The sequence below is a fragment of the Euleptes europaea genome, chromosome 2 (assembly GCF_029931775.1).
Source record: "Euleptes europaea isolate rEulEur1 chromosome 2, rEulEur1.hap1, whole genome shotgun sequence".
NCBI classification, from domain to species: Eukaryota; Metazoa; Chordata; class Lepidosauria; order Squamata; family Sphaerodactylidae; genus Euleptes; species Euleptes europaea.
In genome coordinates, this window is record NC_079313.1 from 113,124,672 (window position 1) to 113,140,583 (window position 15,912).

The 15,912-nt window shown below is 43.9% G+C and overlaps 1 protein-coding gene across 1 annotated transcript in view; it reads left to right on the plus strand.

Annotated features, from left to right (window-relative positions):
- TOP1 (DNA topoisomerase I) overlaps nt 1-15,912 on the plus strand; it is an 87,736-nt gene that overhangs the window by 64,415 nt on the left and 7,409 nt on the right. Inside the window, exons 9-19 of the mRNA XM_056844872.1 lie at nt 386-501; nt 5,020-5,141; nt 5,603-5,725; nt 7,578-7,765; nt 8,778-8,922; nt 9,238-9,381; nt 10,462-10,647; nt 11,606-11,674; nt 12,702-12,746; nt 14,111-14,259; nt 14,789-14,984. Coding sequence (XP_056700850.1) covers nt 386-501; nt 5,020-5,141; nt 5,603-5,725; nt 7,578-7,765; nt 8,778-8,922; nt 9,238-9,381; nt 10,462-10,647; nt 11,606-11,674; nt 12,702-12,746; nt 14,111-14,259; nt 14,789-14,984 — 1,483 coding nt within the window. The remainder of the gene's footprint in view (nt 1-385; nt 502-5,019; nt 5,142-5,602; nt 5,726-7,577; nt 7,766-8,777; nt 8,923-9,237; nt 9,382-10,461; nt 10,648-11,605; nt 11,675-12,701; nt 12,747-14,110; nt 14,260-14,788; nt 14,985-15,912) is intronic.

Consider the following 15,912-nt stretch of genomic DNA (forward strand, 5'->3'; position numbering starts at 1 on the left):
AAGAGCAAGAGTCTAGTAGCATCTGAAAAACTAACAACATTTTTGGCTTTTGTGAGTCACAAAAGCTCATACCCTGCCAGAAATTTGGTTAATCAGAAGTATTGGTGTGTTATAATAAGCAGGCATGGATGTAATTGTATTAACACAACCACTCGGCTGTCCAGATTAAAGTTTAACTGGAATGAATGCCCCCAAACAGTAACTGTTACATAATTTTTCAATAAACTGTCAACTTCTGTTTAGAAAACAGTTATAGGAAGCCATTGGTGTTTGCTGAACTTCACTCATTTTGAAGATCAGATGAGAGCGCTGGGTGATTTTTTGTGGGGCTGACGTCCGCATGACAACAGTTAAACAGACATGCACTTCCATTTCCTTTTTAAAGGTGGGAGGAAGAACGCTACCCTGAAGGAATCAAGTGGAAGTTCTTGGAGCACAAAGGTCCTGTGTTTGCACCGCCATATGAACCTTTGCCTGAAAATGTCAAATTCTACTATGATGGTAAGTTATTAAAAGAGTGCTGCTTAGTGGAAAAGTAGGCATTTTTCGGCGTGACCGTAAACAGAGTTACACCCTCCTGCCTTCAATGGACTCAGAGGGGTGTAACACTGGTTAATGATGAACAAAAGCAGAAAAGATTCTGATGATGCCTTTGAAATGGGTGGGGGAAGTGTTGTGGCATGAGCTTTCAGATGCAAAAACCTACTTCATTAGTTGTGTCTGTAATATTCCATGAGACTGGTGGCTGCAGCAATCCTAAGTTTGCTACTTTTTTCGAGTTTATAATGAAGGGCTCACTAGAAGTTGAAGTAGTGCTAGCCGATGTGCGCGCAAGTGCCTTGGCTTTATAGCAGCATGGAAGACGGATAGTAATGGGAGTTCATAATCCCATGATGCTCGAGGCAGGAGGCAAACCTTCCTAAAGTAGCTTTGCGGATCAGCATATTAAACATTGGTATATTTGTATCAAGTGTTATGGAGGATGGACAGGCTGATTTGCTATCAGTCTTTCCCATTGGCACACCTGTATTTCTGAATCTTTTAATGCTTCTGGCAGTACCAAGAAAGTCAGTTGTGCATTTGACTGGCAGCACTTAAGAGAGCCAGCGTGGTGTAGTGGTTAAGAGCGGTGGACTCTAATCTGGAGAAGCAGTTTTGATTCCTCACTCCTCCACCTGCAGCCTGCTGGGTGTTCTCTCCGAACTCTCTCAGCCCCACCTACCTCACCTACCTCACAAGGTGCCTATTGTGGGGAGGAGAAGGCTAGGAGATCGTAAGCCAGTTTGAGATTCCTTAAAGGTAGAGAAAGTCGGGGAATAAAAACTATCACTTTTTCTTAGGTAGATCATGAAAGGGAGGGCACCTTGGCCATCTTGTGGGCATGAAGTATGGGTCACTGGGGGTATGGGGGGAGGTAGTTTGGAATTTCCTGCATTGTGCAGGGGGTTGGACTAGATGGTCCCTTCCAACTCTATGATTCTTAAAGTGCTAGACATCAGTTACTATTATGCTGAGGTATGTACCACAGTCAGCGCAACAAGGCCTAGCTACCACTTTTCAATGCAACCTCCAATCTGTATGCCTACGCTATGATAGGAAGGTCAGTTTCTAATAGGTAATTCACAGTGGGTAGCCGTGTTAGTCTGTTTGCAGTAGTCAAAAAGGGCAAGAGTCCAGTAGCACCTTAAAGACTAACAAAAATATTTTCTGGTAGGGTATGAGTTTTCGTGAGCCACAGCTCACTTCTTCAGATACAGCTAGAATGTGGATCCATCGGTCTTTAAGTAGAGGAACAGTATGCTTCTAATAGGGTATGCAAACTTCTTCCTAAATCTACCTGGCCAAAACTATGCGTTCTATCATTATCTCAGAATGTAAAACTTAAACTAATCAGCAACTTTTTTAAGTTAGGCAAGTGTGCCTGTCTAAAGATGGCTACTTTTCCAGGAATTCATATTTTAAAATAAAAGGGGACCATAAAGTCCCTGACCATGGCACAAGGGCTCTGGACCTGCAAAAAAGGAAGCTTGGAAAAAGCATTGGTGTCGAGCTGCCTGGAACAGTCTGCCCATGCTGAGCACGTGCATACTCATTCATTTAAGGACACGTTTCCATAAATCCAGGGTGGCTGACAAAGCAAAAATAAGTAGTCCAGTGGTCCAGAATTGTTAACACGGAGGCACATAACAGCAGTAGCCGAAGTGAAAGTTACAGGTTCTCAGAGAAAGCTTTGAGAAGAGTGGCTGGAATTCCCTTCTGTTTGTAACACCGATGGTGTTCCATTAGTGGAACCCTTTCAGAAGCACTGTTTCCATTCCTTTCATTTTTACCGGTACGTATGGAGAGAGAGAAACAGCAGGGATGCTTTATCCGAAAGCATTCTTCATTCCAAAGTCTAACTTGGTCTGACAAGATAGGAGGGATCTGTGCATGGAACCGGGCATCTGCCAGGCAGGTGCTTCTTACTGAGCTTATTCAGCTCCCATGGAATGGACTGCATGCATCTTTTGATAGAGGTGCCTCTCCATCATCCTCATTTGGGACTGCAAGGACTCATCTAGAGCTAGGCAGAATGTGGCATATTGACATTCAGCAGTCCAAAGACCAGCTCATAAACAACTTCAAAATACCCCGCCTTTGAGAATAGTTCTCTTCCAAGAGGCCTACCGCCATCTTGCAGAACATATGTTCGCCCAGTCCCCTGAAATCACCACTTGAACATGCGGAGCAGAACAAAAACAGAAGTTATAGCAACATTACAAGTACAGAGGTAATTATAAGTCAGATTCTAGGAAGTTTGGGGTTAGGTCTTATGGTGCAGAGGCAACAAAGTCACAGTGTACCAAATCCTGACTGGTTTCATAGGTTGGAAGCTAGAGGGAATCTGAATTAGTTGACTGGTTTGTCTGGGAGATTCTGTAGCCCAAGCCTGCATGGGCTAACTTGTTTGACTTTTTTGCTCCTAGTTAGGAACGGAAAGTAGTTTCTAGTAGCAGGACAACAGCAAATGAGGCCGGGACTTTCCGGCATCTAGGCCAGTAAGTCTAACTTTGTGCTTTACGGACTATTTTATTGAAAATCAACTGAATAAACAGCCACATCATTCTTAATTCAAGAGTCAGTTGTACATCAAGAGAATTTTCTTTCTTTCTGCCAGCTCAGGTAGTTATTTCATTGGTCTGATGAGGCAGAGCCAGATAAGCTTTTGGGCGGGGGGGGGAGGAGGAAGGGGGGGGGAGCGCCAGATTGGACAAGAAGAGTCTCTGTTATTGAAATTCTCTTTTATTGGAAGCCAGGAATCAGCCAAGCACAGAATCAGCATTCCAGCACAAGCAGTGGCAGGAATTTGTCACAAGCGTTCACCATTCTGAAATACTGCCGTCTCTTTAAAAGGCCATTGGCAACTGTGATAATTGCCTCTCTTTGCTATAGCTGTGAAATGCTGGCCAAGGCCTTTCCTGGTTGCATTGAGGAGTGAAGGCTGGTGGAACATGAGCACAGCCTGACCCTGTGCGAGGCACCTTTGGGCTGGGAAAAAGGGCCCTGGGTCTGCAGAGCACTGATTCGGCAGCTGTTTCCCCTCCAGCTGCCTTTCCACACAGCTCAATGTTTCACGCTGAGCCTTCATTATGCTGCTTCAGTCAAGGGGAAAGAGGACACGAATCTCAGCAAGATTGCTCGGGCAGCCTTCGACTGCTTGAGCTGGTTGAGTTAGAGGTACCCATCTACCGCCACATGTCACAAAACTGGCCCAGTGTGAGTGCTTCTGGTGCTAGTGATATGATGGCCAAGAACAGAGAAATGTTTGGTAAAAGGAAAGTGCAGAGCAGTGGCGATGGGAATGTTCACATCTAATTTTTTAAGGCGCGAGAGCAGCTACTCATCTGCTGGCCAGTCTATACCGCTCTCCTGTTCTTACTGCTTTTACACGCAGTGAGGTCCCCATCCCAAAGGCCTCATGTCTAGCTAATTTTGTGACATGTAAACACATTCCTAAAGTCTCTAGTCTCTGGAGCAGTTTTGTTATTGACTGTCTTCAGAAGGGCAAAAAGGCCTTAGGGATGTATCTCACATAAGGCCTTAGTGTATATCTGCAGAGGAAAAGGTATGAGACATCAAATGCACACAGTGAAAGAGCCGAAAGCTTCTGTTGAAATAGTTGAACTGCAGAGATGGACCCTTTTTGCTGCCAAACAGAATTGTTCCTTGCCTATTTAGTGTGGATCATCTCTGACCAGTGTGCATGTTAAGTGCCGTCAAGTCGCTTCTGACTCAGGCAGTTCCAGTGATGATGGGGGCAGAGGAATCCTTGAAGGTTAGCTACTGGACAGCAGCAGTAGTGGAAAGTGACACTGGCGGAAGATCTTTCGTAGACAACGGCAGTGCCACTACAGCTAACCCTGGTTAGTACTGCCCAGAAGGAGGCAACAGTAAACCACATCTGACCAACCCTTACCTTGAAAACCCTATGATGAGACAATCTCTGACCTGGCTATCCACAATTTGCCACTTACAAACCAGAGATCCACATTTAATCTTAGTGCTCTGACATGTTCCAGTGTCCTCTTAAGGAGTAAAAGATGTATTCTCTTTTAAAAACAACAACAACAAAAACCAGAATACCTCACTTCACTTGCTTTTCAAAATGTTTAGAACTGGAACCAGCAGCGTTTTTATGCCTCCAATTTACCTAATGCCAACATGTTATATTAGGTTAGACATTTTGAATTGCCCTGTCTCTAGTAGAACGTTTGGAGCCGTGCGGGCAGCCTCCATTACCACACTGCTCTTTTGAGCCCCACCTTTCCCTTGAAGCACGAGGATATGCGATAACTTGTTTGCAGGGTCATTATTCTAGCTGTGCATTGTATATTCACAGAGGGCCAACGCTGGGTAGGGATGTTCCTGGATCCTTTCACTCTGAGGCAAGAGTAGCAGAGTGGTTGAAGGGTTGATTGTCCGTAGGATGCTGTCGCTTTCTCCTCTCCCCTGGCTCAGCAATTGCACTTCTCATTGTAGGTAAAGTCATGAAGCTGAGCCCCAAAGCAGAAGAAGTCGGCACATTCTTTGCAAAAATGCTTGATCACGAATACACTACAAAGGACATCTTCAGAAAAAACTTCTTTAAAGACTGGCGGAAGGTACGGCATTGTAGAAGCAGAAGTTTATTTTAGGGTTAATTCCAGCGCCCAGTTTTCCACCTGCCTGGTCGCCTGTAGTGAGTAACTGTTTCGTCTAGGTCCTTGCTTGCATGGCAAGAGAGGCGAAAGCATTAGATGATACGAATATATTTAAAATTCCCTTTTTCTGACTGCTTTTCTTTGGCGCATAATATAGCTTGATGTTCATGACATTGCATTTTACATTGCACAGTGAAGCATGCTGTATTGATCGATGCCAGGAAGGCTCCAAGATGCAGCCTCAGAAGCGCTTCATCCATTCTTTCTCTGTATACTTTTCTTATTATTATTACTTCCCAGTTCTTCCTTACAACAGCAACTTCCAAACTTAATTTACAGAGAATAAGGGTGAAATGCAGCTTATAAGAACATAAGCTCCTTCCCCTAAAGAATGCTTTCAAGCTATATTTTTCCCCTTTCAGGAAATGACCTCAGAAGAAAAGAGTACCATTACTAGCCTCAGCAAGTGTGACTTCACCCATATGAGTCAGTATTTCAAAGCTCAGACAGAGGCCAGGAAACAGATGACCAAGGATGAGAAACAGGTATCTTCTTGACTTAAAAACTCCCCCCCCCCCAAATAAAGACTTTTTCGGGCTGAAAACAAAGGTTACGATCAGAACGTTTGCTTGCTGGGCCGCCTGTTCTTAGTTCACTGGATCAAATAATCATCTCCATTTCACTGAGTAGATTAACTGAAATCTCCTGATCTGGCAAAAGCTTGTTTCTGCCTCTGCCGTGGAGAGCCAGTGTGGTGTAGTGGTTAAGAGCGCTGGACTCTGGAGAATCGGGGTTCATTGTTCGCCCTTCCACACAAAGCCTGCTGGGTGACCTTTGGCTAGTCACAGTTCTCCCAGAACTGTCTCAGCCCCACCTACCTCACAAGATGTTTGTTGTGGGGAAAGGAAGGCGATTGTTAGCTATTTTGAGACTCCTTAAAGGTAGAGAAAAGTGGGGTATAAAAACCAACTCTTCTTCCTCCTAAGTCTTCAGAAGTTGAAGGTGTTTGATCCCTGCTAATACACTTCAGCTGTTTCTGTTTTATTTTTGGGCTGTGTACCTTTTTATGGTGTCACAGGTAATACTCAGTAGAAACCTTAATTTTGAAAACCTGCCATTTCTTACAAATGTCATGGAGTGTGTTACATATAAAATATTTTTCATCTCTTCCCCCCCCCCCCCCAGCTCCTTGGTGTTTCTTGGTTGATCTCTTTACTATGCCAATACTGTCACATGAACAACTGTAGATTTCAGTAAGAGCTTATCATATTTGCCTCCATTTGGCATGTTCCTGTAATCATTATTGAGTTGCTCAGCCTTGGCGAAGCAGGGAAAACACATTTATCATTTGTTTTAAGCTCTGGAATGCCAGAACAAAAAATCTTCCCACTTGGTGGGCGGGAGTGAGGAATAGACTTGCAGCTTTTATGTATTCGTTTTGATTTTTATATAATCAAACTGGGTTCGTTTCCCCACTCCTACGCTTGAAGCCAGCTGGGTGACCTTGGGCTAGTCACACTCTCTCAGCCTCACCTACCTCACAGGGTGTCTGTTGTGGGGAGGGGAAGGGGAGGTGATTGTAAACCGGTTTGATTCTTCCTTAAGTGGTAGAGAAAGTTGGCATATAAAAACCAACTCTTCTTCTGAGATTAGTTGGGTGGCAACCCAGGAGAGGGCCTTCTCGATCATGGCATCAAAACACTGGAACTCTCTCCCCAGGGAGATTCATCTGTCCCCTTCTTCCACCAGCAGGAGAAAACTTTTTTATTTTGCCATTCCCTATCTATTCTAACTGTCTTGTATAACTCTGTTTTTAACTCTTTATTAAAGTTATTTTAATTATTCATGTTTTTATATGTTTTGTTTTATAATGTAGTTTTATCATATATGTTTTAAATTGTTAGCCACTTATAAGGACAGAAAGTGGGGTATACATTTTGTAAATAAATTAATTAATAAAAATACTTGAGTCTCCCCTTCTTCTGAATTCTTGCTAACAAAGAAATCTAGAATTCATTGGGAGGGAAGAATGGAGTTCATTCATATGGTCTCAATTTGCATTCTTCATCCTCTGAATGTGGATATATTTTAATGTCTGAATCCGAGTACACACGTTATTACATCCACCACTGCAGGTACAACTGATCATGCTGTAGATGTTTGCAATCCCTTTCTGCAAATCGTACCCTGTAAAGTCGTTCTTTTGAGAGAACAGCCGCTTTCTTTGCCCTGAAATTTCATATGACTTATAAAATGCTTCTCGCAGTTGAGGTCTCAGAGCACAACTTGAACGCATCTTAATGAAATCATTGTAATGTTGGTGCTGAATAATTGATATAGTGGCTTTAGGTGTGTTGTATTTATTTCCCCCCCCTTTTTTTTTTTTGCCCTCCCTAGAAAATTAAAGAGGAGAACGACCGGTTATTAAAAGAATATGGCTATTGTATCATGGATAATCACAAGGAACGAATTGCCAATTTTAAGATTGAACCGCCGGGTCTCTTCAGAGGGCGTGGCAACCATCCCAAAATGGGCATGCTGAAAAGACGGATAATGCCCGAAGACATCATCATCAATTGTAGCAAGTGAGCATGGGAGTGTTTCCAGTGCTAGCTAACAAATATTTCTGGTTCAGGCCCCCAACCTGGATAATCTCTTTGTTGTGGAGAGTCTGATGTTTTCTGTCCAGGACTTCTATCTTCAATGGGAAATGCAGGACTCGAATACCTCCAAATGCGGCATTGTTCACAAAAGTCATCATGTGATAACATTGCTTTGTAATGGGCATACTGTACACTTGCAAAAGTCTAATGTTGGGGTCAGCCAGTGTTGGTATCAGTTTAGTGGATTTATTGAATAATTATTGACGGCTGCAGTGCTACAGTCATCTGGCTGTCCTCAACTAGAGCCAGGACTTTTTCAGCCCTGGCCCCAGCCTGGTGGAATTCTGTCTAATGCGGGATTTAAGTCAATTCTGCAGGGCCTGTAAGACGGAGATGTTCCGCCAGGCTTACGGCTGAGGGCAGCGATGGTTTTACATCAAGAGCCCAGCCTCCTTTTCCCCCTTCCCTCCTTTTCCTTTCCCTTCTTGGCCCCTTCCTATATCTCCTTCCCGTTTATTTCCCTTTTCCCTGTCTTCCTTCTTATAGGTCCCTCTCCCCGTGTCCTTCCGTCTCCATCCTTCTCTCTCAATCTGGACTGAGTGACATCAACAATGGGCAATGATGCATGGCCACCTTGTTATAAATTAAATTTGTTATTGTTGTTGTTGTTGTTATTGAAAAGATGAGTAGTACATTGTACAAGCAAGTTGGGATTTCTGGGGGGGGAAGCTTTGGGAGGAAGGGTAAAGACCGGGAACTTGATATAATTTGCCAAGTTGGTTTCATAAATCATGGTGCGTTACACACACATTGAGGGTTTGGTGAGAAAATTATCCCCAAATCTTAAAAAAAAATCTACTGCACTATTTGTTGGTAAGGGAGATGTGGGCTCCGCTTGTTTGTTTGCTTTCAAATTTTTGTAGAAGAATCAAAGCAAAAATTTTCAGTTCTTCAACTGTGTTACGATGTCAGTTCTGTATTTTGCCCTGTGCAGGGATGCCAAAGTTCCTCCCCCTCCCCCTGGACATAGATGGAAAGAAGTCCGGCACGATAACAAAGTGACCTGGCTGGTGTCGTGGACAGAGAACATCCAAGGCTCTATTAAGTACATCATGTTGAACCCCAGCTCTAGAATCAAGGTGACGATTTGTCTGACATTGTGCAGACTGTTCCTTTATGCCGAATACGCTTTAGGGGAGGAATTGGTGCTTAATGAAGGATCCAAAAAGTGCTCTCTTCTCTTTGTGATTTTGCCGCTTGCTTGGTACAATCCTTTTTTTTTTTTCGTGTGCACTTCTCAAATAAGTAGCAGCAATTGGAAGAATGGAGTAATATCTGTAAAATGGCCACAAGGATTTCTTGATAGCACTCCAAATGGTGCATCATCACTAGACTGCAGTTTTCAAACACCAGAGCTAGCCATCATGATATTCTTTTTATGATTGTCTCTGCAGGGTGAGAAAGACTGGCAGAAATATGAGACGGCTCGGAGACTGAAGAAATGCGTAGATAGGATTCGGAATCAATATCGGGAAGACTGGAAGTCCAAAGAGATGAGAGTGCGGCAGAGGGCTGTTGCGCTGTATTTCATTGACAAAGTGAGGATATGTCACTTTCTCCGCTTCTGCCATTTTTAAAAACAGAGCTTGGCCTGCCAAAATCTGGGCTAGAATCAAGATTCCAAAGGTCAAATGTACGAAGAGCATCCAGGAGAGTTGGCAGTACCACTGGAACGGAATTCTCAATAAGTATCCAAAAGACGCTTCCCCATGAAGCGGGGCTGGGTAGCTTGCTCTGAAAACAAAAAAGGACTTCTTTGTGATTTTAAACCTGATTTAAACCAATGTGTCTGCAGGCTGCCCACATTTTCAGTGAGTCTTAGCCTCGAGCAATTACTAAAAGAGTTCTAATATCTATACTAGCAGTCCCTGGCCAGGGTGCCCAGGGTAGATATGGGCCACAAGTCCTCCCTACTCTAGAGAGATTCCTTTCACCTTACTGAATGTAGCTGGTTGCTGAGTTTGGTGTAGCATTTGAGCTTGGCAGTTTAATTGATTAAGGGATTTATATATCATCAATGATAATATAGTCCTAAAACAAGGCACCAGTAACAGGTTAAAAAAAAAAAGATCCAATACTCGATAAAATAAATAACATATCATGACCAATAAAAAGTCAGGCAGCGTGAACCAAAGCAGTACTCTGTTTCAAGCCTAAAGACTGTAATTCAAATTCACAGTTCTGTCTTCAGAGCCCTGTATGAACAGATGAGTCCTTGGGGCCTTCTTAAAACTACTCAGATCAAAGCTGAAAACTGTTTTCTCACTCTGGGGGTGACAGCGGAGAATGCTTGTTTGGCCACAGCCACAAACTGAGTGTGAACCGGTATCATCAATACATGGTCTGATACAGGTCTTAGTGAATAAAAAGGAATATATGGTAGGAGCCACTCCCCTCCATTAATCGCGACCACAATAATAAAGATTTTGAGTTCGGTTGAATTTGTGGATCTCTTGAACCTCATATTTTGGAATTTAAATAGGCAGTATCTTGACTCGTGCTCTGAAGCCCTCCAGTGGATAACTGGTGCAGTTAAAAATACTTCCTTCTGTTTTGATTTTATTCAGGCCATCACCCCATTCATTCTCTCTCTCTCTCTCGCTGTTTTGTATCTGTAGCTCGCTCTGAGAGCTGGTAATGAGAAAGAGGAAGGGGAGACCGCCGACACAGTGGGCTGCTGCTCCCTCCGTGTGGAGCATATTAATTTGCATACAGAATTGGACGGGCAGGAATACGTGGTGGAGTTCGACTTCCTCGGAAAAGACTCCATCCGATACTACAACAAGGTCCCCGTTGAAAAAAGGGTAAGGGTTTTTTTTTGTATTGTTTAAGAAAGGGCTGATATCTAGATGTCATAGCCTTATGGATTCACGTTCCTTAGGCTGTAAACTTCCTTCCCCTTCTGGTAGCTCTACAGGCCTTATCTGGGGGGTGGGGGTGTAAAGTGCCCTTTTCCACATAAAAAGAGCACTGCTGGCTTATGGCAAAGTTTCATTGCTCAAGTTTGCAACAGGGCCAGCCAGATGCTTTCATTCCCTGTTTGTGATCTTCCCAGAGGCAACCGCTCTCTCGCATTATCTTTGAAGATATACTTTTACAGAACATGGAGGTTCCATTTAGCTACATTGGATAATACGTCTAGCGGTTGATGTCTTCTATAAATTTGTTGTCCTTTAAAAAAAAACTATCTGAGTCAGCAGCCATTGCTGCATCTTATGGCAGTGAATTCCCTAAAGTAATCTAGCATTGAGTGAAACAGTTTTTGGGGGAGGGTCCTGAATCTACTGCCAATTAATTTCATTAGTTGACCCCAAATTCTAAAGTGGTAAGAGTGAAAATTTTCTCTCTCCACGCATTCATGATTTTATAAATTTGTCAGCTCTCTACACTCCAGCACCCACTGTCTGGTTGTTGTTGTTTTTCCCTTAAGCTAAATATTACCAAATGCCTTAAATTTCCATTGAAGGGCAGACGTTATAACTGTGTGGTTTGCCTCTCAAATGATGTTGTGAAACTGGAGAGGGCTTTTTTTTACATTACTCAGAGATGAATCATGGCCTAGTGTATTCCTTCCTATCCATTGTTAGCAGGATCCACACACATGCATCCTATAGGCTAATAGAGTTCAGTGACTCTTAAGCTGGGAGTCCATCTGGGTATGTGGAAATTGGCAAGGAATACTTTGAACAATTACCAAACCACCATGCTACCCATATTCATGTTGTAATGGAGTTTTGTCTTTCCCCGGCTCTCGTTTTATAGGTTTTTAAGAATCTTCAGTTGTTCATGGAGAACAAGCAGCCAGAAGATGACCTCTTTGACAGGCTCAACGTAAGTTCCCGCTGGGTTTGGAAGCCCCACATTTTCATACACGTTCCTGTTACAGCATCAGTTGGCTAGTTGGAGAGCCAGTGTGGTTGTGGTGGTTTGGAGCGGTGGACTTTGATCTGGAGAACTGGGTTTGATCCCCCCACTCCTCCACGTGAGCGGCAGAGGCTAATCTGGTGAACTGGATTTGTTTCCCCACTCCTACACACGAAGCCAGCTGGGTGACCTTGGACAAGTCACACTCTCTCAGTCCCACCTACCCCATAGGGAGTCTATTGTGGGGAAGGGAAGGTGATTGTAAGCCGGTTTGATTCTTCCTTAAGTGGTAGAGAAAGTCGGCATATAAAAACCAACTCTTCTTCTTCTAGTTTGTGGAGCTGCAGATAAAACCTTAATTGGTTTGGGAAAGGGGATGATTTTCCATGTGTCTCCTACCATCAGAAAAATCTCCTATGATTTTTGCTGAAATGATTGGCATGGAAATTAGAACCCTGTGCTTGGAGAAACTGATATGCAGTGGCTGATGAGATGCAATATTGGCTAACATTTGCAAAATGAAACCTGCCTTGCCTAACACTTGACTGGGAGGCATTTGTCCCATTTAATTTGAATATCTGTGCCGAACACTAAACATGAACAATGATTTTCTTTGTTCAGATATCTCGGCCTTTCTGGCAGTAGGTTTTTCCTCTGCTTACACTGCAGTGGATTTAGAAGGATGTAACTCTGCTTAGGATTGCACTGTTAGTTGGGTAGTAATGTCTCCTGAAGCCTGTGTCTATTTAATGGTCCCCACTCCAGTTTTGTCTCATGCTGGTGTTTCATCTTTCAGAGCTCTTAGGGCGGGTGGCATACCTTTCTAGATTCACACCCATATTCTGAAAGAATCAAATGTGATCCCATGGAGAAATGTCATCTCCCCCAAATTGCGGGAAATAGGGTGGTTCAAATGTGTAGTTGAACAATTCTGATAACTAGTGCTGACTGGTGAGAGTAATCACCCTCCTGCTTCTTTCACCCACCTTTTAAGACTAGTATCTTAAATAAGCATCTTCAAGACCTTATGAGGCTGACAGTCAGCCGAATTCCGAACCGATAATGCCGCCAACACGCTAGAAGCCGCTACAGCTACACTCACTCCGTAAGTACCTTTAATCCAGAGCATCTCATCCTTGTGTTCGCCTTTAAGACCCGTGAGCTAAAACACAAAACCCTAAGGCACCAACAAACCAAAAAGTCTCATCTAAGTCACCCATAACTATGTCTACGTGTCGTCAGTCTTGTCTCACCTTTTCATCGGCAGGCCAACAACAAGGCATAAAGGCTGAGGCCTTCCCTGACATTGCCTCCTGGCACTGGGATTCAGAGGCTGACTGCCTCTGAACATGAACAGTACATGAAGCTGCCTTATACTGAATCAAACCCTTGGTCCATCCAAGTCAGTATTGTCTACTCAGACCAGCAGCAGCTCTCCAGGGTCTCAGGCTGAGGTCTTTCACATCACCTACTTGCCTAGTCCCTTTAACTGGAGATGCTGGGGATTGACCCTGAGACCTTCTGCATGCCATGCAGATGCTCTATCACTGAGCCACGGCCCCTCCCCAAATGAACATGAAGGTTCCCTTCAGTCCCCATGGCTAGTATCCACTGGTAGGCCTCTCCTCCATGAATCTATCTAATCCCCTTTTTAAAGCTGTCTGTGCCTCTGGCAGTGAATTCCACATTTTAATCACTGTCTGTGTAAAGAAGTATATCTTCTTGTCGGTACTTTCAAATGGCGTTTGACCAGGTACCTCACCAAAGACCCCTGAGTAAACTTAGCAGTTACGGGATAAGAGGACGGGTTCTCTTACGGACTAAGAAATGGTTGAACGACAGGAAGCAAAGAATAGGAACAACTGGACAGTTCTCACCATGGAGGGAAACAAGCAGTGGGGTCCCACAAAAATCAGTATCGGGGCTGGTACTATTTAATTTGTTCATAAATTATCTGGAACCGGGGGCCAATAGTGTAGTGTGCAAATATGTTGGCTCAAGGAAAAGCAGGATCAGTACCAAAAAGCACTGCTTGTTTTCAAAAGAATTGCAGTTAGTCTTATCTCTGTTACACCTATCCCCCATGGACCGATCCCCCATGAATCCATCTAATCTCCCATTTAAAGCTGTGTTTGTGGCCATCACTACATCTACTGGCAGTGAATTCCACAATTTGATTACTTGTTGAGTGAAATACTTCCTTCTGTCCATCCTGAATCCATTGCCGATCTATTGAGTGCCTCTGAGTTCTAATATGGGAGAGGGTGATAAAGTTGTTGTTGTTATTATCATCATTATTATTACTAGTAGTAGTGTTGTTGTTACTATTAATTGAATTTTTATCCCGCCCTTTCCCAACCGAGGTTGGGCAGCTCACAGTAAACTATAGTTAAAAACCTATAGCTTGGAGTTTTGCCCACTGGGCCTACCATAGTGATCCAGGCCATCCTCTTCCATGCCAAAGCAGAGCTCCTGCCTCTCAGCCCCGGAGCCTCCGGCAAAGCAAAGGCTGGAGAAATGGTCCTGGGAACAGAAGGCATAGGTTTCCTTCGGTGGGATTGCACATTCCATCTGATGTCATTTTGGTCCTGAGAACGGGAATAATTGGGCTCTCCCACTTCTGATTGACCATCTTTCCCGCCTTCCTTTGTGCTGCCAGAAAGAGCCTCTGCTTGTGCTTCGTGTTTGGTTCTCTAGCCGCATAACTTCATAAACCTCTATCATGCTGCCCGTTATCCTTTTTTTAAAAAAAACGGAAGCTGTAAAATTGAAATGCATGCATGTATGTGTGAATGAGCTTGTAAGGTAGGTAGTGGTGTTATCTTTATACTGCAGATGTGAAGATGGGAGGCTGGGGAAATAACTTGAGAAATATCAGTCCTGTTCGTCTGCGGTCTTCTGTGCAGTCCCACATTGGGACTTTGCTTGCGCAGGCCAACCTCGTGTGCCTGCACAGAAGACATCTTGACGAACAGCAGTGCAACTGTTTTTTTTTAGCTCTTTCTCTTAGCTGCTATGCTAAACCAGCTCAGTTCTTTCTCTTACTCACTCACACACATGCAACATATGAAAAAAAAAAAGAATCCATGAGAGTTTGACCTTGTCACATAGAAATTCCATTTTCACGTGTTTGTTTTCAATTCTTCCAGCGGATGAGAACATCCCAGCAAAAATCTTGTCTTATAACCGTGCCAATAGAGCTGTTGCTATTCTCTGCAACCACCAGAGGGCGCCTCCAAAGACTTTTGAGAAATCCATGATGAATTTGCAGACTAAGGTAACTGTCTGTTTCACCTTCATTTATAAGCCAGACGAAGAGTAAACCCACTTTGGTGATCTCTGTTCTTTAATCAGCCTCTAACAGGCTCTTTTCTCGAGGATGCTTGCTTCACTAGCGGAGCTTGTTTCTGGGACTTCTGGAATGAGACTCCTGTTTCAGGGGTTTTTTGTTACAGAAAGCTCTTCTGAAGGAAATGTTGAATTCTTCCAGTCCTTCTGTTTCCCACCGAAACAGTTTGGAGGCTGGTTTTTTTCCATATGCCCGTCAGGTTGCATCATACACATGGCAGAGTACCTTCTAACCCGGAAGAAATTTCAGAGGCAGGAATAACACCTTTGGGGAGAAGAATGTTCTCTGATGTTATGCTGCAGCCTTCTCTCCCAGTTTTCTCTCAAGACCTTGGGCAGGTTCCCTTGGCAGAGGAGTCGCATGGTTTAAAGACTACAGCAGGCTGAATCAATAACAGCAAAGATGGGGGGCTCTTTTGTAGTTTCTCGGAGGCAGTATGAGGTTAAGGGCAGGAAGGGATGAGGCAGTGCTCGGCTCTCATGGCCCTTTCTTACATGCCCAGGGTTGTGCCTACCGCCACTTTGGGGTCAGGAAGGAATTTTGCTCCAGGCCAGATTGGCCAGGATTCCTGGAGGGTTTCTGTCTTCCTCTGGGCATAGAGCAGGGGGGAGTTGTGAATTTTGTGCATTGTGCAGGGGGTCGGGCTTGATGACCCTTGAGGTCACTTCCAGCTCTATGTTTCTGTATTTGTAATTGCTCAGGAAAGCTCTGTGGTTGTGTGAATGCAACTTGATCAGATAACCTCAGCCAGGGCTAGCACATTATCTTCATATAGTAAAAGTGTTTTTGGACTTTACCACTTGAAACTGTAGGTGGGGGAAGTCAGATGATTGAGTGTTTCTCTTGGGTTTCACAT